The 23721-nt window shown below is 32.4% G+C and overlaps 3 protein-coding genes, 1 long non-coding RNA gene and 1 pseudogene across 8 annotated transcripts; 3 read left to right on the top strand and 2 right to left on the bottom strand.

The window, feature by feature from the left end:
- Positions 1–813: 813 nt before the first annotated feature.
- Positions 814–5640, top strand: LOC123888212 (L-3-cyanoalanine synthase 2, mitochondrial). 2 transcript variants are annotated; one of them, XM_045937183.1, is made up of 10 exons: positions 814–1109; positions 3070–3179; positions 3460–3517; positions 3618–3881; positions 4152–4289; positions 4385–4436; positions 4627–4706; positions 4791–4850; positions 4970–5050; positions 5271–5640. In XM_045937183.1, the coding sequence occupies exons 1-10, from the start codon at positions 915–917 to the stop codon at positions 5367–5369; spliced, it is 1137 nt and encodes a 378-aa protein (XP_045793139.1). In that variant the 5' UTR covers positions 814–914; the 3' UTR covers positions 5370–5640. The 2 variants fall into 2 exon arrangements, with proteins under 2 accessions (XP_045793139.1, XP_045793140.1); XM_045937184.1 differs by lacking the exon at positions 814–1109 and adding an exon at positions 1741–1883.
- Positions 5641–6231: 591 nt separating this feature from the next.
- Positions 6232–12168, bottom strand: LOC123888211 (U11/U12 small nuclear ribonucleoprotein 35 kDa protein). The gene is made up of 8 exons (XM_045937182.1): positions 11936–12168; positions 11757–11854; positions 10511–10562; positions 8523–8593; positions 8167–8257; positions 8008–8083; positions 7622–7700; positions 6232–7088 (listed from the first exon to the last, which is right to left on the bottom strand). The coding sequence occupies exons 1-8, from the start codon at positions 12078–12080 to the stop codon at positions 6480–6482; spliced, it is 1221 nt and encodes a 406-aa protein (XP_045793138.1). The 5' UTR covers positions 12081–12168; the 3' UTR covers positions 6232–6479.
- A 555-nt stretch (positions 12169–12723) lies between these two features.
- On the top strand, positions 12724–16478 carry LOC123893300. Of its 4 annotated transcripts, none has more exons than XR_006803414.1 (8): positions 12724–13023; positions 13111–13157; positions 13345–13393; positions 13783–13837; positions 13916–13982; positions 14953–15051; positions 15708–15782; positions 16269–16478. It is a non-coding gene; the product is annotated as an uncharacterized LOC123893300 (long non-coding RNA). The 4 variants fall into 4 exon arrangements; XR_006803412.1 differs by having other exon boundaries at positions 16278–16478; XR_006803413.1 differs by having other exon boundaries at positions 16295–16478.
- Positions 16479–19529: 3051 nt separating this feature from the next.
- LOC123887995 (pentatricopeptide repeat-containing protein At4g20090-like) lies at positions 19530–21582 on the bottom strand. The gene has a single exon (XM_045936928.1). The coding sequence runs from the start codon at positions 21412–21414 to the stop codon at positions 19675–19677; it is 1740 nt and encodes a 579-aa protein (XP_045792884.1). The 5' UTR covers positions 21415–21582; the 3' UTR covers positions 19530–19674.
- Positions 21583–22285: 703 nt separating this feature from the next.
- On the top strand, positions 22286–23148 carry LOC123892272 (annotated as a pseudogene).
- Positions 23149–23721: the final 573 nt, after the last annotated feature.

The following is a 23721-nucleotide window of genomic DNA, read 5'->3' on the forward strand; positions in this document are numbered from 1 at the left end:
TTAATTTGGACTGATTTTGTATAGATGTAATATGAACCGACCGATCTGAAATGGACGAATGAGATCTAAAACAGCGTGTAACTTTGTGATTTTCAACTGCAGGGCATCTTGATCCGGCAAGAGGAGGAAAGAAAATAAATATTCTCACTAGTACCCCTCCGTCCCAAAATATAAGCAAAAATTGGTCAATGAAAGTTTGTGTATTTGGTTTAAAATTTAGTCTAAATACATTCATTTTTGTTGACCTCCTTTTGCTTATATTTTGGGACGGAGTAGTATTTAATATTTCATCTAACCTTAATTATTACAAGCAAAAATCTATTTTTTAGATTTATTGAATTATTGATGTATTTGGTGGTGTGATTTCAATGAATGTAAAAAGGGAACTTTTACTCTCTTTCCCTCAAAATAAATGTTAATATAGTTGACTATTTTACGTTAGTTAATGTACAAATTTATTTATTAATATCTTTAATTGTATATTGATAAACATTTTAAAAATTTAATATTTTCAAAGTACCTATAAAAAAATTAACAATATTGTATATGATAATATTTATTTTTATTTATGTTAAAAAAATACGGTTAAAACGAAATACATGTATAATAATATATTTGGTCAAACTATATCATTTAATTTAAAATTAAAATAGGAAAGAGACCGCATTTTCTAAATTCATTAAAGTATTAAGAACTATGTTTGGTCTGGTGGTAAGAAATTTAAGTAGTACGCTAGAGGTTCTGGGTTCGATCTTCAGCTCCTTGTAAAAAAAAATCATTAAAGTATTGATATACTATTTGGTTTTTTGTTTTTGACTATATAGCATCATAATGTTGGTCTATATAAGTAGCAAATAATTTCCCAGTCTTAGTTAGATATTCAACCCAAATTCTTCTCTCTTCCTTCTTCTTTAATGGCTTCACTCATGAGCTTCCTCAAGAGAACCTCCTCTTCTTCTTCATTTACCGTTGTATGTCAACATCCCATGATGACAAAGAGATTGTTGACAACAACAGCAATCAACGTTGATTCTTCATCTTTTGCTCAGAGAATCAGAGATTTACCAAAAGATCTTCCTAGTACCAACATAAAAAAACATGTTTCTCAGGTAACTTAACTCTCTAATTTTTCTAGATCTTGAATCTAAAAAATCTATTTTTGTTCTTACAATCTCATATACTATGACTTTAAAACATGAAGATTTAAGTGTCTAACAAAATTTACAAATTATGACATACATGTATTTATTCCCACTATTTCCTTGCCTCTGCCAACTTCTATAAACTCCCATGGAAGCTTTTTCAACAATATGTTTATTTTTTTTCACTAAAAAATGAACAACAATATTAATTCCCTGTGTTAAAAGTTTAAATTTCCCTGTGTTAAAGTCTACCAGAAGACAACTAATAATAACGGTAGAAATTTCGTATTAATATCATGATAATAATAACAATAATAATAAATAAAAGACGACAACTTACAACTTTATTGTATTTGCTAGTAATTGCCCTCTTAAATACTCTCTCCAAAAAATTAATTTTTCAGATTTATTGAATAATTAATGTATCTAATTTATGATATAGTTCATATACATTAATTATTCGATAAATATAAAAAATTGATTTTTGCTCGTAATTAAGGACGAGGAAATATCATCGTTTTGTGCTCAAGAGAAGAAGAGGCGCAAATATCAAGATATTATGAAATTCCTTGTTTAACCAACCAGCGGTCATGCCTTTCTTTCACGTTCAGTAGAAGAGAGTATTTGTTTTGTAGTAATTCTCTTATTTCATTGGCTCTATATGTTTCTATTCAGTCGTCACTCATTTAATTGCCACGTGTGTGACCATTATTTCACTCTATCCAAATTCATCACCCAAAGGTCAAAATTTTTAATATTTGTAATTTTATTTTCTTTTTTAATCACGCCTTTTTGTTAGTAGATACTCCCTCCGGTCCTTATTATAAGGAACAATTTGAAAAAAACACACATACTAAGAAACCTTATCTTTCTTAATAAAAATTCTAAAATTTTACAATCTATTCCAAAACTAACCTTGGTGTATTAATTTATCCTTAGGGAATATATCACTCTAATTAATGCATAACTTTGGAATGGATACAATTTAATAAGGGTAAAAATGGAATTGTAAGAATAAATTTAATGATTGTTTCTTATAAAAAGGAACAAATTTTTTTTCCAAATTATTTCTTATAAAAAGGACCGGAGGGAGTAGATCTTTATAGGTATGTAGCTTAATTTTGTGTAGCAAAATCTTGATTATTAATCATTCTGCATACAATTTTGTTGATGTTCTGCTTTATGCGGTTAATAGAATCATAAGATGTTAGTATAACAACAACACAAATCTTAGATACTTGGGTCATTAACCATTTGGTTTTAAGTTTAATTTTCGGTCGGTGCGTATGAAAAATATTTATTAGAATCAGTTATCTTGAGGGGATAAGTCTTCGTAGTTGTGTGCGGATGATACTTTTATTTTAAAAAAAATCATAAGATGTTATAAAAAAGAAAATGTTAAAGAGAACTAAATTTCACCTTTCACTTAACTTTTTTAGAATCAGATTTTCTGCGGTTATTAAGTTGATTTTGTGAATATCGGTTCAAAAAAAAAAAAATTTGTGTAATCTGGGCAGTTTGATATAATAAAATAAGGGACTTACTTTTATCACCCTACCGGTTACTCGTACGTCCTATTTTACTCATTTGCTACTTAAGTAGCGGACATTGTTTGAGAAAATGGTAGGGCGGCAAAAGTAACTCCCATCAAATAAATAGTCGATATAAGCCACTATGTGGTGGTATGCTAGAAGTTCTGAAATTCGATCCTCAGTTCCATCATAAACAACAATAAAAAATAGTCGATAATGATGTACTGTGTTAACTGTGTGATACAGTTACAACATTGAAGAACAAATCATTTTATGGACTAATAACCGGTGTTGCTATTTTTTTTTCTTCTTTCTTTTGCCATATTGTTTCCTGAGCATGTTTTTCAAATTTTTCATTTATTCAATGCAAATCTTAAGAACAATTCATTTTTCAGCTAATTGGGAGGACTCCACTGGTTTACCTTAACAAAGTAACTGAAGGATGTGGAGCTTATATTGCTGTTAAGCAAGAGATGATGCAGCCTACTGCTAGCATCAAAGACAGGTTAAATTTGATCAAATTTAATCCTATTCTTTTTTTATGAGTTTAATTTTGATACACTATCATGCCAAAAGTTTTACACTGTCGACAAATTGCAATGGATCATAAGTGTGACTTTTGAAGTAGCTATATGGTTCAAGTGAAACAATTTTAATGATCTTACGGTTACGATTGATCGATAGTGTAATAATTCTTTACACCGACGGTGTATATGAGATTAATCATAATAGTAACCATAGTTCTTGTTCTAACATAACTTTATCGATTTTCTTTAATTTGATAGACCGGCACTTGCTATGATGGAAGATGCTGAGAAAAAGAATCTGATAACTCCTGGAAAGGTTAGTTCTATTGAATCCTGACACAGTGACACTGATTTTGCTCGTTTGGTTACATATAGATCAAAATGTTGATTCATGTTTGTGTTAATTGATGGTGTAGACAATTCTGATAGAACCGACATCAGGCAACATGGGAATCAGCTTGGCATTTATGGCTGCCATGAAGGGATATAAGATGGTTTTAACCATGCCCTCTTACACAAGCTTGGAAAGAAGGGTTTGTATGAGAGCATTTGGAGCTGAATTGATTCTCACTGATCCAACCAAAGGAATGGGAGGAACAGTAAAAAAGGCATACGACCTTTTGGAATCCACGCCAAATGCTTACATGCTGCAACAATTTTCCAACCCGGCCAATACTCGGGTAAGGTTTACTCAACTCACATTACTATTTCTGTTTGAAACATTGTTTTTAAATAGCGGCACGATGGTGCTATGTTGTAGTGGATTTTGAACAAATTACTATTGTCCGGGGACACACTATTCAAAACACTAGTTTGAAATCTTTGACTATGAAAAAACATCTATAAAACTATGCTTATGTTGTACTTGTGTAATGTTTGGTTAAATACAGTTTTGAAATATGATCGTTTTGATGAGTTTATATATAACCTACTTTACAATGGGAAAATAGGTGCATTTTGAAACAACAGGTCCTGAGATATGGGAGGATACAAATGGGCAAGTTGACATATTTGTAATGGGAATAGGTAGTGGTGGCACAGTTTCTGGTGTCGGACAATACCTTAAATCGCAAAACCCTAATGTTAAGGTGACTTTCTGTACAAATCACAATTAAAATTACAAACTAAAGTGTGTTGTTAGATATTCTTATTGAATTCTTTGAATTGTTCTCAATCATATTAGATATATGGAGTGGAGCCATCTGAAAGTAATGTGCTGAATGGTGGTAAACCTGGTAAAGATTATTTATTTCTTTGATTATTCTTTTACCCTTTTATGTAAACAAGTCTCTAATTATTTAATGTTTCTTAGTCATTTTTGGCATTGGTAAAGTGATTAAAAATTAACAATGTAAAATGTGGTCAAATTAGGATAGAAAGTAATGAAAATAGATATTGCAAATTCTGATGTTGTCAAATATGCAGGTCCTCATCAGATAACTGGTAATGGTGTTGGGTTTAAACCAGATATATTGGACATGGATGTAATGGACAAAGTTCTTGAAGTAAGTACATTACTTTCTTCTACATAGAGATTTAGCTTGGAAGCTTTGTGTTTTTCCAACTGTCACAAACTTATGTTGTTGTAGGTTAGCAGTGAAGATGCGGTCAACATGGCTAGGACACTGGCCTTGAAAGAAGGACTCATGGTAATTTTGAAATGACAATTTTGTACACATCTTAAATACTTAGCAACAAACTGTTTCTGTATTGAAAATGAAATTTTTATATTGTAAGTTGTAACTATTTTTCTTTCTCATTATTCTAGGTTGGCATATCTTCCGGCGCTAACACAGTTGCAGCACTTAGATTGGCTAATCTGCCTGAGAACAAAGGCAAACTTATTGTGGTAAGAACAATTTTCCTTAAAACTCATAACAAATGAAGCTAAATGTGTAAGGTTAAGTGTCACTTAAGCAGCCTCATTATGCAAGCAATGAAACTTCTCTTTTCTGTCACAATCTAATTTTAGATTCTGTAAAAGGATGCTTAGCATTGTGATTTAGGGCTAAAACTTGTGTCTTTTTGTTGCTAATATTGTCAAAATTTGTTGATGACTTGAATTTCAGACTGTTCATCCAAGTTTTGGCGAACGATACCTTTCATCTGTCCTGTTCCAAGACCTTCGGACAGAAGCTGAAAACATGCAACCAGTGTCGGTTGATTAATGCCGTCGATGAGTTCTGATACTACTAGAATGCTTTGTTGTGGCGTTACATGGATCTACTTGGTTGTGGATGTGGTAACAAAAAATGTAATTTTCAACTTATATTCTACCATAGCAAAAATTATAGGTCATAGTATCATACCTATGTTTTTTTAAACACTAATAAAATTTTGTCTTATTGCTTTGTAATTTTTTGTTTGGTTTGAAATTGGAAGAAAGTATGTAATTTTTAAGTAACCAAAATGTGTTATAAATATTAAATATTGAAAGTATAAGAGTTTATTTTAAGCAAAAAACATAAAGTTCATCACAAAAATTCATACTCGTTTGTCCGCCAGTAAACGGGGCAGGCTGTGATTTTAGACTTGATCATCTAAGTTGGCTCGACTTGTCTCATCCCGCTTTTAGACCGGCTTAAGCGGGCTGAACCTAAACGGGGCGGGCTTGCCCACTTTGCCACCCCTAACATTGGTAAAGAAAAAGATTGTTGACAAAGAAATTTTAATATTAGGCAAAATTACACTAAGAGTCTTTATCTTATTTATTTGTAACGCATTGGTCATGTTTTCTATGTCCCATTTAAGTTATTTATCTATCAAAATACGCTCAAGTTAGTCCTTTTTATCATTTTTTTATTAAAAAATGTTGAAATAATATACTTGTTAATAATTTTAATTTTTAAAATCTTTTTAAATTTGTTACCCGAGAAAGAAAAAAATCATTAAAAAAGGTGTTTACTTCATCTAATGTGTGCTACTGTGTCCTATGTTTTATGCTGATTTGGCAAACATTGTTTTTTTCTCCAAATTATAAATCTAACATTTGTATTCATCTTTTTTTCCTCAAAACCAGAGAACTATTAGTGAACAGAAAGAACAACGGTCCTATATATTGGAATGTTTGTTTCATCGCTTACTTTCATCTACCAGAAACAATGAAAAACAGAAACAAAAAAGATAGTGATTTGCATAATATATACCTCAAGGAACAACCTGTCAATGGTGTTCCGCTATACTAACTTGTTTAACCGCAACGCAAATGCTTGGTATAAAAGATCAAGTGGTCTTGAAACTATGCATGAACCTGCATGCACTGGCGTCATGTTCATCCTCTAGTCCTTACGAGGGGAATAGCGACTATATTTTTCGAGCCTGCGAGAGTGTTCACCTCTTTCTTTTCTTTTACGTGATTGTTTATCTGTTTCGGTTGAACTCATATGCCGACGTTCTTTCTCTGCTGAGCTCCTGTCATGGTAACGATCACTCTTCCCTGAAGAGCTCCTGTCATGATTACGATCACTCCTCTCCAAAGAGCTCCTGTCACGGTAATGATCACTCCTCTCCAAAGAGCTCCTGTCACGATTACGGTCACTCCTCTCCAAAGAGTTCCTGTCATGATTACGATCACTCCTCTCCGGAGAGCTCCTGTCATGATTACGATCACTCCTTTCCGAAGAGCTCCTATCATGGTAACGATCACTCCTCTCCGAAGAGCTCCTGTCATGGTAACGATCACTCCTCTGTGAAGAGCTCCTGTCATGGTAATGATCACTTCTCTCCGAAGAGCTCCTTCCATATGAATAGTCTCCTCGGTGACTTGAACTCCTTTTGGGGTTGTCCATCTCTGAGTCTTTTTTCATGTTCTTGTCGCTAGAACTTCTTCTATCAGATTCTTCTTCCCTATCTGAGAGGTTCCTTTCTCTTCTAGGCGGGGATGGAACCTATACAGTTGTAAGGAAATTGTAAATTTCAATATTCTGGTCTGAAACACTTGCAATTACCAAAGGAGAACAACATTAAACAAATCCATGTGTAGTTTAATATCTTAAAGGCTTAATTAGTAAAATGGTCCCTTAAAGATATTTTTGGTTTCACATTGGTCCCTTAAAGGAAAAAAGGTCTGAATAGGTCCATTAAAGAAAAAAAGGTCCGAATAGGTCCCCTAAAGAGATCTCCGTTAATCAATTTGGTCATTTCCGTCCATTTTTTCGAGGACCAAACTGATTAATGGAGATGTCTTTAAGGGACCAAACTGATTAACGAAGATGTCTTTAAGGGACCTATTCGGACCTTTTTTTCTTTAAGGGACCTATTCAGTCTTTATTTTCTTTAAGGGACCAATGCAAAACCAAAAATGTCTTTAAGGGACCATTTTACTAATTAAGCCTATCTTAAAATATTCAACATGGAACAAACTTTCATACAAGCAAGATAATAAAACAAAGGCTAATGTCAAAAGGTAAAATAACAACACCTGAAAACGTGACATGTATCTTCCCTCGGGTGGAGGTGGGATACCAAGCTTCTTCAACTCCTCATATGGAATTGGTTTCCTGGTTAAACAGCAGACAAATTACAAAATCAATAAAGTTAATAAAGAATTAGCTTTAATTCTTTTCACAAAACTTCTACTGTGAAGATTATACACTTAAGTTTTTTCAGTTCTAAAATTCATAGCTTCCGCCAGATAGAGACATTCAATTATCTAATTGTACTATAACTTTCAGTACACCTGTTGTAGTTATATAAATCAATTTCTTCATCATTGTCCCATTTAAATCTTAATCATCTTTAAAAATGAATCGTCTTTAAAAACTAAGCTATTAGATAAATAAGAAATAAGAGAAAACGAATACATACAAGGGTGCACGAAATGGTTTTTCTCTTCCCCCAAAACGAAGTTGTCCTGATTCCTTATTACCACTAAGACCACCACCTATAGGACATAACAGAAAGTAATCAGATGGCTCAGGCTCGATTGTTATAATCGCAACATAAAAATGAGTCACTTCAACTAACCTAACCTTCTAGGAATCCATCCGGGCATGAGCTGTTGTCTATTATAATCAACTATGATTTCACAATCATCAACAATCAAATGATGAGCATCCTACAAACAAGAAAGTTCGACAAATATTAGCAACATCAACATTTCATAAAAAGGCATATTACAAGCCAAATGAAGCCAAGATGATTTTGTTTACAAAGGTGTAAATTCAGCTGGTTTTGTCAAAACTTAAGTATTTGAACAATATAACCAATCTTTATCGTTGTGTGTATGTACATGTCATAAAAAAATTGTAGCATCCATGCCATAAAGCATGGTTCTTTTATTTAAGATAAAAGTTAAAAAAGTTGTAAACAGATTGCAGCACCATATATGCCCGTCGCATCTCCCTTTCAGCTTCAAATTCAATAAATGCATAACCACGTGAAGCTCCTGTCACTGCAAGTAAATAAATTCACCATAAAAACTAAAATCCCTCAGCTTGGTACCATTATATGTACAAGAGTAATTATCAATATATATCTTTCAAAAGAACAAAATTACCCGACTTTGACAGGGATATGTATCATAAAATCATGGGAATGATATATTAGTTAGAAAACGAACACTTACAGAGAGTTAATAAGAATCCTTTTTCAGTATATGGGAAAACCATAAAATGAATTGCATATTTCAGATATGTATCATAACAATGTATCATAACAAGAGATGTATCATAAAATGAATTGCATATTACAGAGAGTTAGAAAATGAACACTTACAGAGAGTTAATAAGAATCCTTTTACAGATATGTATCATAACAATGTATGTTTCGATAAGATATGAAGTGCATATTTCATAGATTTTAAACATGCTTTAAATACAAGAGATGAAGAGAACATATCCTTGAACGAAATGTTATTTTTCAAAGCAGTCAAATTCAAAACATCATACTAGCACTGAATCAGAAAGTACTGAATTGTATCAACCGGCAAATTCAACAAGAAATACCATTTCTATTAGATGTCTTTCAAAATCGCACAATTTGAAGATGTTGATGACAGTCCGTCATTTGAGTATTTTTAATTACTATTATTTATAGTATTTTAGTGATTTTTAGGAGTAATACATGGTCAAAAAGGAGATTATTTGAAGAAATTACAATAGCAAGAAGTTTGAAGACAAAAGGCAAAAAAGAGGAAAAACACTTAGAAAATTTCCAAAGTTTTAAACATTCACACGCCTTCAGCTCCTGTAATTTTCGCGTCCCTATGCTATTCCGATCGTGGCACGATTTTTGGCTTACAACACACATGACGTCAGCACGCATCAGCACACATGACCAGCCTTTCTTTAATATACATGCGTGCTACAGATTTTTGGCTTTTTCTTTTGATGAGGTGTCAGCATGTGATAGGAAGGCTATTCCTTCTTTTGTGGCACGTTACTCTATTGAATGCTCAATATATATATATATATATATATGAGCCTTTTAACCTAAGGAGAAATCACGCACGTCCAGGAGAGGAGAACAGAGAGCAGCACGCAGCAATAAGGGGAGAGAAGAAATTCAGGAGCGGTTCCGGCAGTGTCGGGAGTATCTCCGGTTTCATTATCTTTTCTTTGTTGTTTATTTTATCTATCATGAGCAGCTAAATCTCTATTGATTAGAATTAGTAGATGATCTTCCTTGAATTGATTTGAACCATGTAAATTGTTGAGGATCCTCGGGACCTTTTTAGTATTATTGTTATTCAGTTATTTCTGCGCTTAATGCTTTTTATGAATTGAATTTAGGAATCGAATGATTACTAACCATAACTTTTGAAACCTGAATCTGAAATAATTATTTGGTCAATAGTCATTTTAGAAATATCGGATTATTGAACTATGATAATTAGAATTAACGTGCATAAATTTTTCTATGAATTTGAATTGACCTAAGACATTAGGAAATTATTTTTATGGAAAAGGGTTCTTAGTCATTAACAGTGGTCTGAACTATTTAGTTAATTCATCGTGGCAATAAGAGTGAAAAGGTAGCTTAGGACCGCATTTACCAAATCATGAAGAGGAAGTGAATCGAAAATTCTAATCATCTCTTTAATCGTTTGCAATCATCGCTTTTAATTTTAATTGTTTTATAAACCAACTTTGCTTAGCAAATCCCCCCGCATTTACATCCTTAAATACGATACAGTCGTCTTGTCGAGATTGACACAATCCCTGTGGATACAAATTTAATTTATTACTTAACGATAGATTAGTACACTTGCTAATTTTGTCATCAGATGTAAAATAGTATGGGGTGAAATAACCAACAAAAACTGAAATCAAAGATGGATCAAGAATTAAGATAGATCAAAGAAAATTACCAATGTCCCTCACCAATCGCAAGTTCTTCACCCGACCAAACTCACTCATAACCTAAAAGATAAACCCACACATTCCATAAGCACAAAAATCAAGATACTAAAGCACTTAACGAAGCAGAAAAAAAGTAGCAGTGTTCTAAGCTTCAAGGAATATAATTGACTTTTAAATAATCCTTTTTATTGTTGTGTCAAGCGTGAGTTAGAAATCCAGAGAATCTATATGCCTAATGCCTTAAGATTTTGGATGAAGATGTGGTTTCCGAACTCACTTGTGTTGTTGCTCTTAGGGCCTGTTTGGATTGGCTTATTTGAGCTTATCTACTGACATAAGTTTTGTGAGATTGCTTAAGAAGAACTTATGAAAACAACTTGTAGCATATAGAAAAACAATTTATCTTTATTTTATCTTTTTCTATCAAAATAGTTTATGGAAGCTTATACATAAGCACTTATCATCTATAAGCTACAAATAAGTTGTTTATCTAAACAGGCCCATCTAATATGATGATCCACCTCTCAGTATTTCATACTTTACAACACATAAGTTCTATGTTCCTTTCATGTTCTTGCTGATCCGTAACAGGATTCAGAACCATGTAATCTAATTTCTTATTCGTCAACTTCACTAAAAACAAACCTAATTAAAGCAAGTTCAAACTATTCATCAGGGACCAATTTGTAATGTTCATGTAAACGAGTAAGGGCCTGGTTGGATTACCTTATTTTTGAGCTTGTGAAAAATAGTTTATGCAAATAAATAAGTTTTTATGTTAATTCATAAGTTCTCACTGACGAAAATTGTATCTTCATAAGTTGTTTTTTCATAAACTACCTTGACAGAGCTTATTTATTTGCATAAGCCATTTTGAATAAACTAAAAAATAAGTAAATCCAAACGGACCCTAAATATTACTAGGAGAAGTTCTAACATGTGAAATGAGTATATCATGTTAAGATTTTCATGGTTTGGAGAAAACGATGGGTGTGAGAGCTTAGAAAGCTTGAAAGATAGTAAAATCATAAGATTTCATTTTGATAAAAGATAACGAAAGAGTACAATCGTGACTCTTATATAGAGCAATTTGGGGCTTAACTAACTAACTAACTAACCACCTAATAACAAACTCTAACAAACTAATGAAAACTCTAAACTAACTAATGAAATCTTCTAACTAATCACCATTATTCTTAACATATCAAATTTGAACCCTAAATTTACTAAAGGGATGAAGAAAATGGTACCTACCTTGTGGAGAGTATCTTCGGTGGTGAGTCGAGAGAGACGACCCACAAAAAGGGTACAATAAGGGTCACCAGTTGCCTTAGGATCACCAAATGGGTCATCTGCAAAATTGAATTTTAGAAATTAAAAATCTATGAAAATTGGAAAATGTTGAAAATAAAAATGGAGAATTGAATACGAACAAAGGCCAATAGAAGAACAGAGTTGAGCACGAAGAATGGCATTGTCGTGAGGAACAATATCGGTGCCGTCGATGCTTCCAGCTTGAATTGGATGATAGGAATTCGAATAGAAAACGGAGTTCAAGTTTCTCGACCGACCACTCATTGGTTTGTCACCCGTACTTCACTACTATTCTTTCTGCAATACTATGAAAAAGGAAAACTTGAACAATCTGAAAAATAAGTAAACTATTAACATATTATTGCTTTAAAAATAAGGGGAATCCTATGTAACTCGTTGATACTCTGGTCCCTAATTCAAGAAAAATTACAAAATAGTCTTTGACTTTGCAATCTAGTCATTTTAGTCTCCGACGTTAAAAATGTCTGTTAAAAAATTGATGTGGCTTTTTTTGGGACACATGGTACGCATAGTTGGCACATTTGTGGTACAAGTGGATGAATGACGTGGCAGGGGACCAATATTTTGTTCATTTCTTCATCTTCTTCCTCTCATTCTTCTACATCATTCTAACTACACACATTGAACACAGATATAAGGTAATTTTTGCCACGTGTCCTTCTCACTGAGCTGCAGAGCGAAATTGAGCTGGACAAATAGACAAAAAACATACTGCTTTTAGCCAAATTTTGAAATGTTATTCCCTCCTTCAGTTTCTTTACGAAATGGGCCAACAAATGACAGTCCAATGCTATCCGGCCCAGCCCAGTCCTACTGGAGGAAAAGCTTTGAGGCCAAACAAAAAACAGTTGTCCTGGAGACAATATGTTGACCCGTCCTTTTCTTTAATCAGGTTGGTTTACTTCTTTTGACTAAGACATTATTTTCTTTTCTTTTACACCTTCCCAAAAACACCATTTTGGTGAAAAACTCTACATCAGACACAGTTTTTTTGTGGAATCAATTTCAAATTTCAAATTCATGGGTTTCATTTCAGTTATTCCCTCTTCAGATCTCTCGCTCTCTCTTCTTTCGGTTTTCTTGAAACCCCTCTTGCCTCCTTCTCAGCTTCACATAAAAGGAAAAGAGCATGATAGATCGAATAACAAATTAGAGTGTGACTTCTTCAACTTTGTAAAGTAGAAAGGTTTTAACTTGCTTCTCAATCCTTCCTTATTTCATGATTTCATTCATATTCTGATTTTATGTTTTTGTAATGTTATTGTTTGTTCAGATTCACAAAAGCAGCAATGACAAAGATCGATGAAGCACAGCACACATGTATTGTTTTTCTTGGCTTTGGATTTCATGGGTTTCACCATTGTTCTGTTTAATATTTTCTGTGTTTTCACCATTGTTCTTTACTTAATTTGATTTCACACTATTTTATTATTTACTTAATTTGTTTTTCGATTTCAATTTTTATTTCTGATTTTTGCATTTATCTCAAATTTTTTCTTACTTTCAGGTTCTCCTCTAGGTTTCATTGTTGCTTTGAAGAGAAATGGGGTTTAAAGGTATATTTTCACAGCTATAGCTATTTACTATATTTCTACAATTTCTTCAATGTGATGCCTCCGTCACAGTATAACTTCATCAATTATATTGTGATACTTTTAATGACTTTTATTTTGATTAGATAGAAAGATTTATCGTCATTCTTTGAATTCCTTATTTTAGTGAGAGTTGGTTAGATACATAGCTTTATTGTATTTGAAAACTACTGATTAGATAGATTTAATTTTTTATTGTGAAAGTGAGCACTCAAAATGTTTGATGAAATGTCTCAATATGAAAAATGGATGACTTTGTGGTCTTTTTTTTGTGCTTTTATATGAAATCATATCTGTAAATTTCATGATATGTATTAATCTGTGTGATATTCTTTTTTGGCACGCCATAAAAGAGGGTGCAACCGCAAGAAATCAAGCTGCCTAAAGAAATATTGTGAATGCTATCAGGTACTGATTCTTATTATATGATGTACACCTCCACTTTCAGTTATAATATGAATTACTTATGGTAGTTTTCTTTTAAAGGGGGGTGTTGTTTGCTCCATTAGCTGCAAATGTGAAAGGTGCAAGAATGCATTCGGCAGAAAGGATGGTAAGCTTTCCCTTATGTTGCTCACTATGGCATCCATTTTTATTATATGTCTTTTCAAAGGTGATTTAATTATTGCTATCAAATTCAAATTCACATTGCTTTGATTTTTTATAGAATTGTCAATTACTCTTAGTGTGATCATTATTACCTATATAGAATGAACAAAATAAGGATTAGAATAAAAATAATGGATGCTTTATGCTCTGTTTTCATTACTTCCTGATTCACTGTTCATGGCTGTGATTGTAGGCATTCTATCTATTTTTTGTTGAATTTGCAATTTGTTAGGTTAGTGCTGTTAAAAAAAAATTGTTAGGTTAGTCTTTTTTGTCGAATGAGCTGTTGTGATTATTAGCTTCTACTGTATTTCATGTACTTTTTTTTTGAAAGATCATGATCATGTTATAATAGTTGTTTTGATTATTGATGGATAAGCCAAGGGACAAAAAATTTACACAAAGCTCTTTAGGATCACCAACATTCAATTGAATACATTACAATGGTCACTCATCTAACTACTTACCATATGTCAGAACTTCAAAAGTTGTGTTAGTAACACTACCATAATGCTTTGGGTTCCACTAGCAAGTAACCATAACTGATATTTATAGAATGCCTTAAGACTCATTTTTATTGCTCATTGTGATTTTCTGTTCAGAACTGATATTTATTTATCACTTAACCTACATCGTGGATTAACCTTTAGAGGGATACCTAATCATCCTAATATGTAGTTGTCTACTGGTGTTGTTTGTATGGACAAAGCTAATGACACAAGTAAGGAGTTCAAGAGGAAAGTCTAGAGAGACAATATGGCAATATAGTTTTACCTGTTTTATGCTTCTTAGGTTTCGGTAAAGAATAAACGGACTCTTCTCTTTAATGGCAAAAAGGGATTTGCTTTGCTACTCTATGATAGTTAGATGGTTTCTTCCGATCATCTTAGTTTCTTAATTGTTTCTATTTTCAGGTTTTATCAAGTAATTTACAAAAGATAACACTGGTCTCTTTCCTAATTGGCACAAGTTTATTTGGATGGGCAACCAAGCAAATTATAAATGTTATTCAGGTCTATACAGAGTACATGATTTATTTATGCCTGCATATTTTAGATGATGAGAGGCTCTATATATTTAGTTTTTTATTATCACCATCCTATAATGGGAAGAAAAAGAAAATCTGAACACCGAGAAAACAGGGTAGTGCTAAATTGTTCATATATTTTAATATTGAATATGTTCTTTGGTGTAGGGTCTAATATGACATTGTGTGACAGGCTTGAGTTGCAATGAGACTTTGCTATTTATATGATTGAATAGTATAATTATGAAGTGGATGAAGAATTGTCATTTTTTCTGTGATTATTATATGGGGTGTTTCAATTTTTTGAATGAACTAAAAAAGATGCAGGCACATCTTATCATTGTTTGGTTGTTTGTTTTATACTTCATACTATATATTATGCACACATAAAAGAACGGATAGTACGAGATGTAGAGTTTTGTCTTGGATTCAAAGAAGAAGGCATTTTAAGAAGACACCATATGTTTATGTAGGATTAGTGAAAGAATTAGTGAAAATAGATAATTTGTTAGCTTTTACATCACCAACTTTCAGGTATTTATAAAAATGGTGTCTTCTTCTTCATATTTTTTTTAATGATTTATTTATATTTTTGCATAACCTGTATGAAATCAACTGTAATAATCTATTTGCACTTTGCAGGCCAAAAGATTTGTAGACTATTGGCTACTTTGGTCCTCTAAATGAAGTTTTCATGCCTCATGATTATTATATTAAGTAAGCTTATTTACTATGTCTTAAACACAACTTATATATAGCTTCTATGTGTTTTAATTTAAAGTTTTAATTTTCCAGTTCAATGTGTTACATGTGAAGTTGTATAGTGTTATATAGAAATTAATTGATATTTCTAATTTCAAACATGCGTTTGAATCTGCTTGAATAATAATTTATAATATTTGAATGGTTTTTCTACTTTAACTCCATGCTCCGGGTTAGATTAGATGCGTTGAAGCCATAGTCTGATTTTGAATCAGCTCCTTAAGTTTACAATGACTACCATATTCATTTTATCTTTTTCCCAAGATACCATTCTTTTAATTATTTTAGTCACGATCATGTTTATGTATTTTGAAATTTGGATTCAATCGTATAAGCATTGATCTGAAACTTGCAAAATTTCAAACTCATTGTGCCTAATTTAATGTTTCCTTTTACTTTGTAAATTTGTCAATCTGATTTTGTTTCTAAAACTTTTGCGAGGTTCAACAGTTGTTGATGTCTTTCAGGATCTATTGGTTAAAGTGGATACAAGCTGAAGGGAAATATGGGAATAACTTTCAATATCAAGCTTTCAATATTTCTCACTTAATTAGACTAACTACAATTTAGTAATTCTAACTTCTATGTATTATGGATTCAATCTTACCAAATTAGATTGATTGCAACTTAAGAATTCCAATTTTAATGATAAAATGGTTGAATCTCATCTAATTACATTAATTTTCACTTACAAATTCGATCTTTATAATACAACAGAGTAATATAATCAAAGTTTTAGCATAAATAATGACATAAGATTATATCTGTAAAAAACGCACGGGAGCTATATGATTTTATGTAACCTTTATTATATTTTCCTTATTATATGGTTGTATTGTGTTAATTAACATTTGTCTAATTGTTATATTTAAAAAATCTTATGTCATTATTTAATCATATAAGGTATTTGTGTCCCCGTGCGTTGCACGGGTGCCCTAACTAGTCTTTATACATTCATCAATAAAACCCAATACATTCATCATTTTCCACTTTAAAAATAAAAAACATATATCATAAAATAAAATAAAACAAGAAATTTCATAATTTTTTTAAAAATTATTAAAAAAGGAAAAAAAAAATTGTCTATGGTGTTGTTTGTTCCCTTTTGCAACATGGATGGATACACAAAGGAACTAGATCCAGAAACAATGTTCATCGGAGCCGTCACCCCCACCATGTCTGTCCAACCACCGTTCATCTTCGTCACCACCCCCATGTATCCATTTCCATCCTCACTCTCTCTTATTTGTTTACTTTAAACTTGTTGTTATTGTGATAATGTTTGGGGTATTTTGTGTCAATTTGCTTTATAAGTTAATAGATTAATGTTTCCCTTGTTTAAAAGAATGTTTTTTAAGATTGAAAATGGAGGTAAGAGTTGGTATGAATTTTTTTATTTTATCCAGAATGTTTTTGATGAAAATGGAAGATGGGTTTGACATGTAGGGGTGTGCATGGTTTGGAAACCACACCACACCACACCTAATTGATGGTTTTGGTTCTAAACCAAAACCATTTCAATAACAAACCGGTTATTTTTTAAAACTAATTTGGATTTGGTTATTAACCGGATCGAACCAATTTATAACCGGTTTGTAATAAAATTGAAGTTATTCACATGATCCAATTTTAAATAGGTTTTTTACTTAAACTAATTTTTTTTATTAGTTGATTAAAAAAAATAGATTTATTAATTATTTTAAAAACATAATTTTTCATTAATTTTATGATTGAATTGGTTTATAATCAACCCACAAAATATTTTTTTTAAACCCAAATTATTTTTTACTTAGCCGAAAACTTATTTTTTATATTGTTTTAAAAATATTTTTTATTATTTAAAAAAAGAGTAATTTTAAAATTAAAAAATCTGATTTTTAAATACAAAAAAAAACTAATAAATAGGAAAAAAAATTAAAATACTAAATTTTTGAAAAACTAAAAACGTTAAAAACTGATTTGTTAATTATTTTAAAAAAAACTGATTTTTTTAATTATTTTTAAAAATTAAAAACATTAAAAACTGATTTTTTTTAATTATTTTTAAAATAATTATTAAAAATCTGATTTTTAAAATAAAATAATATTAAAATAGTATGGGTGGTTGGTGGTGGCCGGCCACCGGAGCACCACCGCCGGCCACCGGAGCACCACCGCCGGCCACCAGAGCGCCACCAACGGCCGCCGTGAAAGTCGCCGGAGGTCCGCCTGAAACCGCCGTCCGCCGCCGTCCCGGCCGCCGGTGGTCCGGCGTTGACCACCGGTTGTCCGGCGTTGACCACCGGTTGACCACCGGTCCTCCACCCCTCTTTTAATTAATTATTTTATTATATAATAAAGAATTTAAAAAAATTGAAGATTGGGCCTGAATTAGCTATTGAGCCTAAATTTTCAAACCAATTTCAAACCAAATTACAAAATGTGGTTATGGTTTATAATTGGTGTTTTTTTATTGGAGTGGTGTGGTTTTTTTTTTAAATGGATTTTGCAAACTAAAATTGGATATGGATTGGTTAGTAATTTGGTTAAGGATAACCAAATTTTTTGCACACCCCTATTGACATGTGCTTGATGGGTTTGACATACTGTCGGTTCAACCTTTTTATAAAGTTAACAACAATTTTTAACGCAAGGGACCAAAGTGACTAACGGATTGTAGAGTCAAAGACTATTTTGTATTTTTTCTTGAGTGAGGGACCATAATGACAACGAGTTACACATTCATGGAACAAAATAGTTGTTTCCCCGTCCCTCATGCCAACTCAGCAAGCTGACGTGTGTCCAAAAAAATGTCACGTCAACTTTTTGTTGAGTTAACGGCCAAACTTAACAGCAGGGACCAAACTGACTAACGGAATGCAGATTCAGGGATTATTCAATAGTTTTTCCTCACTGAGGGACCAAAATGACAGCGAATTACACATTGAGTGATTAAAATGACTATTTCCCCTAAAAATAAGTTTTCATTTTTTTATAGAGAAAATAAGTTTTAATTTTATTTTATTAGTTTTTTTTTTCTGTATTAATTTTATTAGTTTTTAGTTTACATGTTGTTTCAGACCGGACCAAGACCCAATGTATGCGGTCCAAGTGCTCCATATCCAATCAAATATGATTCATTCACGGAAGCTTCTCCTATATGCCAACAATAATGGACATGATAGTTACTGTATATTATCTATAGCTGATATACTCCTAATACGCTCACAAAACCGTTGGATCCATTTCAACGGCCCCCGTCATCCCAAGTGTCAATTGTTGGCAGTAATTGTCACAGGCGGTTATAACATCACAAGCATTAACTTCACGAAACAAGTGACATGCATTCACCCATAGGTGGAGCCAAGACCTAGCAAGCTTGAGCGGTTGTCCGGGCTCTGGCCAAAATTTTTGCTATTTTTAGGGGTTAGTTTAGGGCAAACCTGAAATTTTGTCGGACTGTCGGTGTGTTTGTGCTTCATTGTCCAGACGTGAAAAATTGATGAGAATAATAAATAAGTTGAAATATGGAGCTTGCAAGGAGAAATATCTATTAACTCTAGAGTTATCACCTTTCTTTTCTTTTCTTTACTTAATCTCATTCTATAAACTTTTTTTTTTTTTTTGGACAGAAACTCATTTTATAAACTTGGAAACACTGTCAAAAGGGAAACAATGTCAAAGGTTCAGTGACAGGATCATAGGACAATACAAGAATTTGGAAGATACAAAACCAATTTAAACTTGGTTGAGGATAAAATTATGTATTTTTTTACTCGGAGGATAAAATTATGTTAAGATACCAAAACATAAAAATATCAATTATAAAACACAAAATTGTTACAACAAAGGAAATTTCATTCTATAACTAGTCAAGTTCTGTTAATCTTTGAGGCTCATGAACTCTTTGAGTCTTTTCTAGTAACTCATGTGCTATTTCTAACTTGCCACACTTTTGAAACTCATGCTTAAATGTGTCTCTAGCATAAGCAGATAAACGAACACCCTTTTCAAGCATTAATTTTACTTTCTCATATGCCGCATCTAGTTGACCTTCCTTACACAGCTTCAGCAACTTCTGATTCTCCAATTTTCTTTCCAATTTAACAGACAGATCGAACTGATTATGTTCTCTCAAAAGACAATCTACCAAATTATAAGTATGAAAATGTGGAATCCATCCCAAACTCAACATTTCCATCAACAATTCATATGCAACTTTCCAATTCTTACATTCACAATGAGCATGGATTAAAGCAATGTAAGTTAAACTATCTGGAAGGCACCGATTCTTGTTCATGATTTCAAACACACCATTCGCATTGTCCAAATCTCCCAATTTACACAACATGGATATAACAGAATTGTAAACAACCAATTTCGGCTTCATGCCGATCTCCAACATTCTCCCAAACAATTTACCAGCTTCTTCTACTCTGCGATGATCACACAACGCCTTTATAACAATTGAGTATCCCTCGTCAACACAAGTTAGCTTCTTTTCCTCAACAATTCTCAACACTTTAAGAGCTTCTCCGGTATTACCTAATCGACAAAGCTCTGACATAAGCCTAAACACAACATATGTACTAGGCAACAAACCAGAATTAACAACTGCAGAAAACACTTCAACAGCAGGCTGAATTGCAGCCCTATTTCCTCCCATATTAGGAACTAAAATACTATAGGGTCTACGTGTATTTGTAACTTTAACTTTCTCAACAGACCCTTCTTTTGAACTCATCAAACAAAGATCCCCAATAAGAACATTCATTGCAGAACGAGTTGGATGCACACCAACATTATCCATTTTGCGAAAAATCTCAAGAGCTGCCTCAAATCTACCAAGTCTACACAAACCAACAATCATGTTACTACACGAATAAGTATCGGGAGATTCAATCTTATGAAAAATCGAGAGTGCAAGCTCAATCATCTCCTCCGATGATTGCTTCTTACATAACACATAAAGCACATTGTTACACACAAGATTATCAGGTTTACAATCAAACACACTTTCCATTTCATCAAACAATGACAATGCTTCATCGACTCTCCCTTCTCTACCTAAAAACCTAATACAAATTGACAACGCCTTAGACGAAACTTGACCCTTATGAACAACAATTGTCTTTAACAAACACTTGATATCATCAAAGAGTTTCCTTCTACCAAAAAAATCAACCATATATTCAATCACATCGTCATCAAATTGAAAATCCATTTTTCCCCCTGCCCATGAGAAAAATTTCAATGTTTTAGCTCTACCCAAGTGATTGTAACTCATCAAGACGCTAAGCACAAGTTTGGAGGTTAACTCTCCTTTGTAACAATCCAAAACACTGTCAATGGCAGTGTCAGTGTCATTAGGGCAAGAAACTAGGTCAGTGAGCAATGAGTAAAGGGTTGTTTTGGGTGAAAGATTCGAAATTGAAGCTTTTGAAGAAGTGGGTGGGAGTGATTTTGAAGAAAGGGTTTTAGGGTTTTTGAAATTGGGGTTAATTTTGGTTCTTTTGGAAGATGAAGAGTAATGACAAAGAAGAAAGGAAACAGAGGGTTTGAAAACATGACAAAAACCAGCATGTTTGGTTCTATAAAGTAGCATCATTCGAATTTTCCGAACAAATTACCGGTTTTTGTTACCGGAGATTCCTTTTTCGTGTCTCTGTTCGTTTCTTCATAGGAAATCGGAGAAGGTTGAATTTCATTTTGATTTCTTTTGTTTGGGTGGAGAGAAAAACGGTTGAAGTAAATTATGGAAAGAAAATGTTTAGAGTTTTTCATTGTTTGGACGTGATGGAAGAAGATACATGTGTGAAGTGTGATACTGTGATGTATTGTGCCATATTAGCTTAGCATTACAAAATTTTGGTGCTAAACTCCTTTTTTTTTAAAAAAATAAATTATAACAAGCATTTTTTATTTTATTTTTAACAACACAACTTAGTTTCCTTCGAAAAACAACACAAAACTTAGTTTATTTCATTTAAATAAGGAATAATATAATGAGAAAGTGACCGTCTTAACTAGATAATGGATTGTTATATTCAATTATCGTTGAATAAAATTAACTTCAAATCTAAAATTAGGCTAAATTGATTCTTCTTATATATAATGGTTGTAATATGCAATTAGGTTAACCCTAATTTGCATTGCAGTTTTGGAGGGAACTTTTTCACTATCTAATTTATTAAAAAAAAGAAAGAAAGAAATGTGTCTTACATGGGATTCAAACTCGGGATCACTTGATATGAATAAAGCCTATCAACCACTATAGCATGTAAACCAGCTATGATTAAAATTACGTCCTACAGGTGTTAACCTTATCGAAACTTTACAATTGAAAATAAATCTTGCGGAATTAATTTGTTCATACCAAAATAAGAAAGATTTCATATGTCAATTAATCACAGTGAAATGAATTTTAATTAACTTGATTTTATTTTTTTATATTGGAATTATGGATTTAGTATTCGTATATGAGAATAAAAAAAATAAAATGGAAATTCTTAGCAGTTAGAATTATTATAGTTTTTTTTTTCGTACCAAGCTCGGATGTTGACATTAACCTGCGTATTCCAGATGATATTCGGATACCAAGCTCAGATGATCATATTGCCTCGATTGTTACTGCCATATATCTATCTATAATTGATAATACGAAAGATCCTACATTTTTTCAGGATAGAGCTATATTGACTCCAAAAAATTCAATTGTTGACTTGATTAATGAGTACATGTTGTCATTGATAGACGATAAAGAGAAAGTATATTTGAGCTATGATTCTACAAAAAATGATAACTCTGGTTTCGACAAGCCGGATGATATACACACTCCCGAATTTTCAAATACAATTACATGTTCGGGCTTTCCAAATCACAAGTTAAAATTGAAAGTTGGAGTTCCTGTTATGTTATTGAGAAATATGGATCCAGCTCATGAGTTTTGCAATGGAACTCGGTTGATTGTTACAAAGATGAGACAATTTATTATAGAAGGAAAGATAATATCATAAAGGAATATAGGTGACAAAGATTTTATTCCCAGATTATCCTTAACACCATCTGACATCAGAATGACAGAATCCCTTTCAAATTTCAACGTCGGCATTTTCTTATCGTTGTTTCATTTGCCATGACTATTAACAAGAGTCAGGGTCAGTCACTGAAAAATGTTGTAGTGTATCTTTCGCAATCAGTATTTTCGCATGATCAGTTATATGTTGTTGTCTCAAGAATAACATCGAGAAATGGTTTGAAGATTTTAACCGTTGATGATGACGGCAACCTTACAAATACCACTTCAAATGTCATTTATAAAGAAATTTTTCGTAATTTTTAGGATTGTTTGTACTTTCATATTTATGTAAGTTGGTAGAAATAAATTAGACAATAAATATTTTCGATTTTTACGCGTATGAATTACTTTGTTTATTAGTCAAAATAGATAGGCTTAAATGCAGTTTTGCCACCCCTGTTTTGATTAAATCGGAATTTTACCCCCCCTATTTTAAAACGCGGACTTTTACCCCCCTGTTTTATAATTTTTTGGATTTTGCCCCCCCCTAATATTCTGCTTTCGAGTCACAACTTCAAAGCTTCGCACACAACTCAAATTGGATCAGTAATTCACCAAACGGATATCGAAATGACCGTAATCATGTTATCTTTCCACAGAATCAAACCCCACTAAATTTGGAGTTACAAAGAGATATTAATTACCGTTTTAGTGAAGGTATGTCCCCCAAAAATCTGCAAAAAATCTGCTTTCGAGTCACAACTTCAAAGCTTCGCACACAACTCAATTTGGATCAATAATTCACCAAACGGATACCGAAATAACCATAATCGAGTTATATTTCCACAGAATCAAACCCCACTAAATTTGGAGTTACAAAGAGAGATTAATTACAAT

The sequence above is a fragment of the Trifolium pratense genome, linkage group LG6, assembly GCF_020283565.1.
Source record: "Trifolium pratense cultivar HEN17-A07 linkage group LG6, ARS_RC_1.1, whole genome shotgun sequence".
In the NCBI taxonomy this organism is placed as follows: domain Eukaryota; kingdom Viridiplantae; phylum Streptophyta; class Magnoliopsida; order Fabales; family Fabaceae; genus Trifolium; species Trifolium pratense.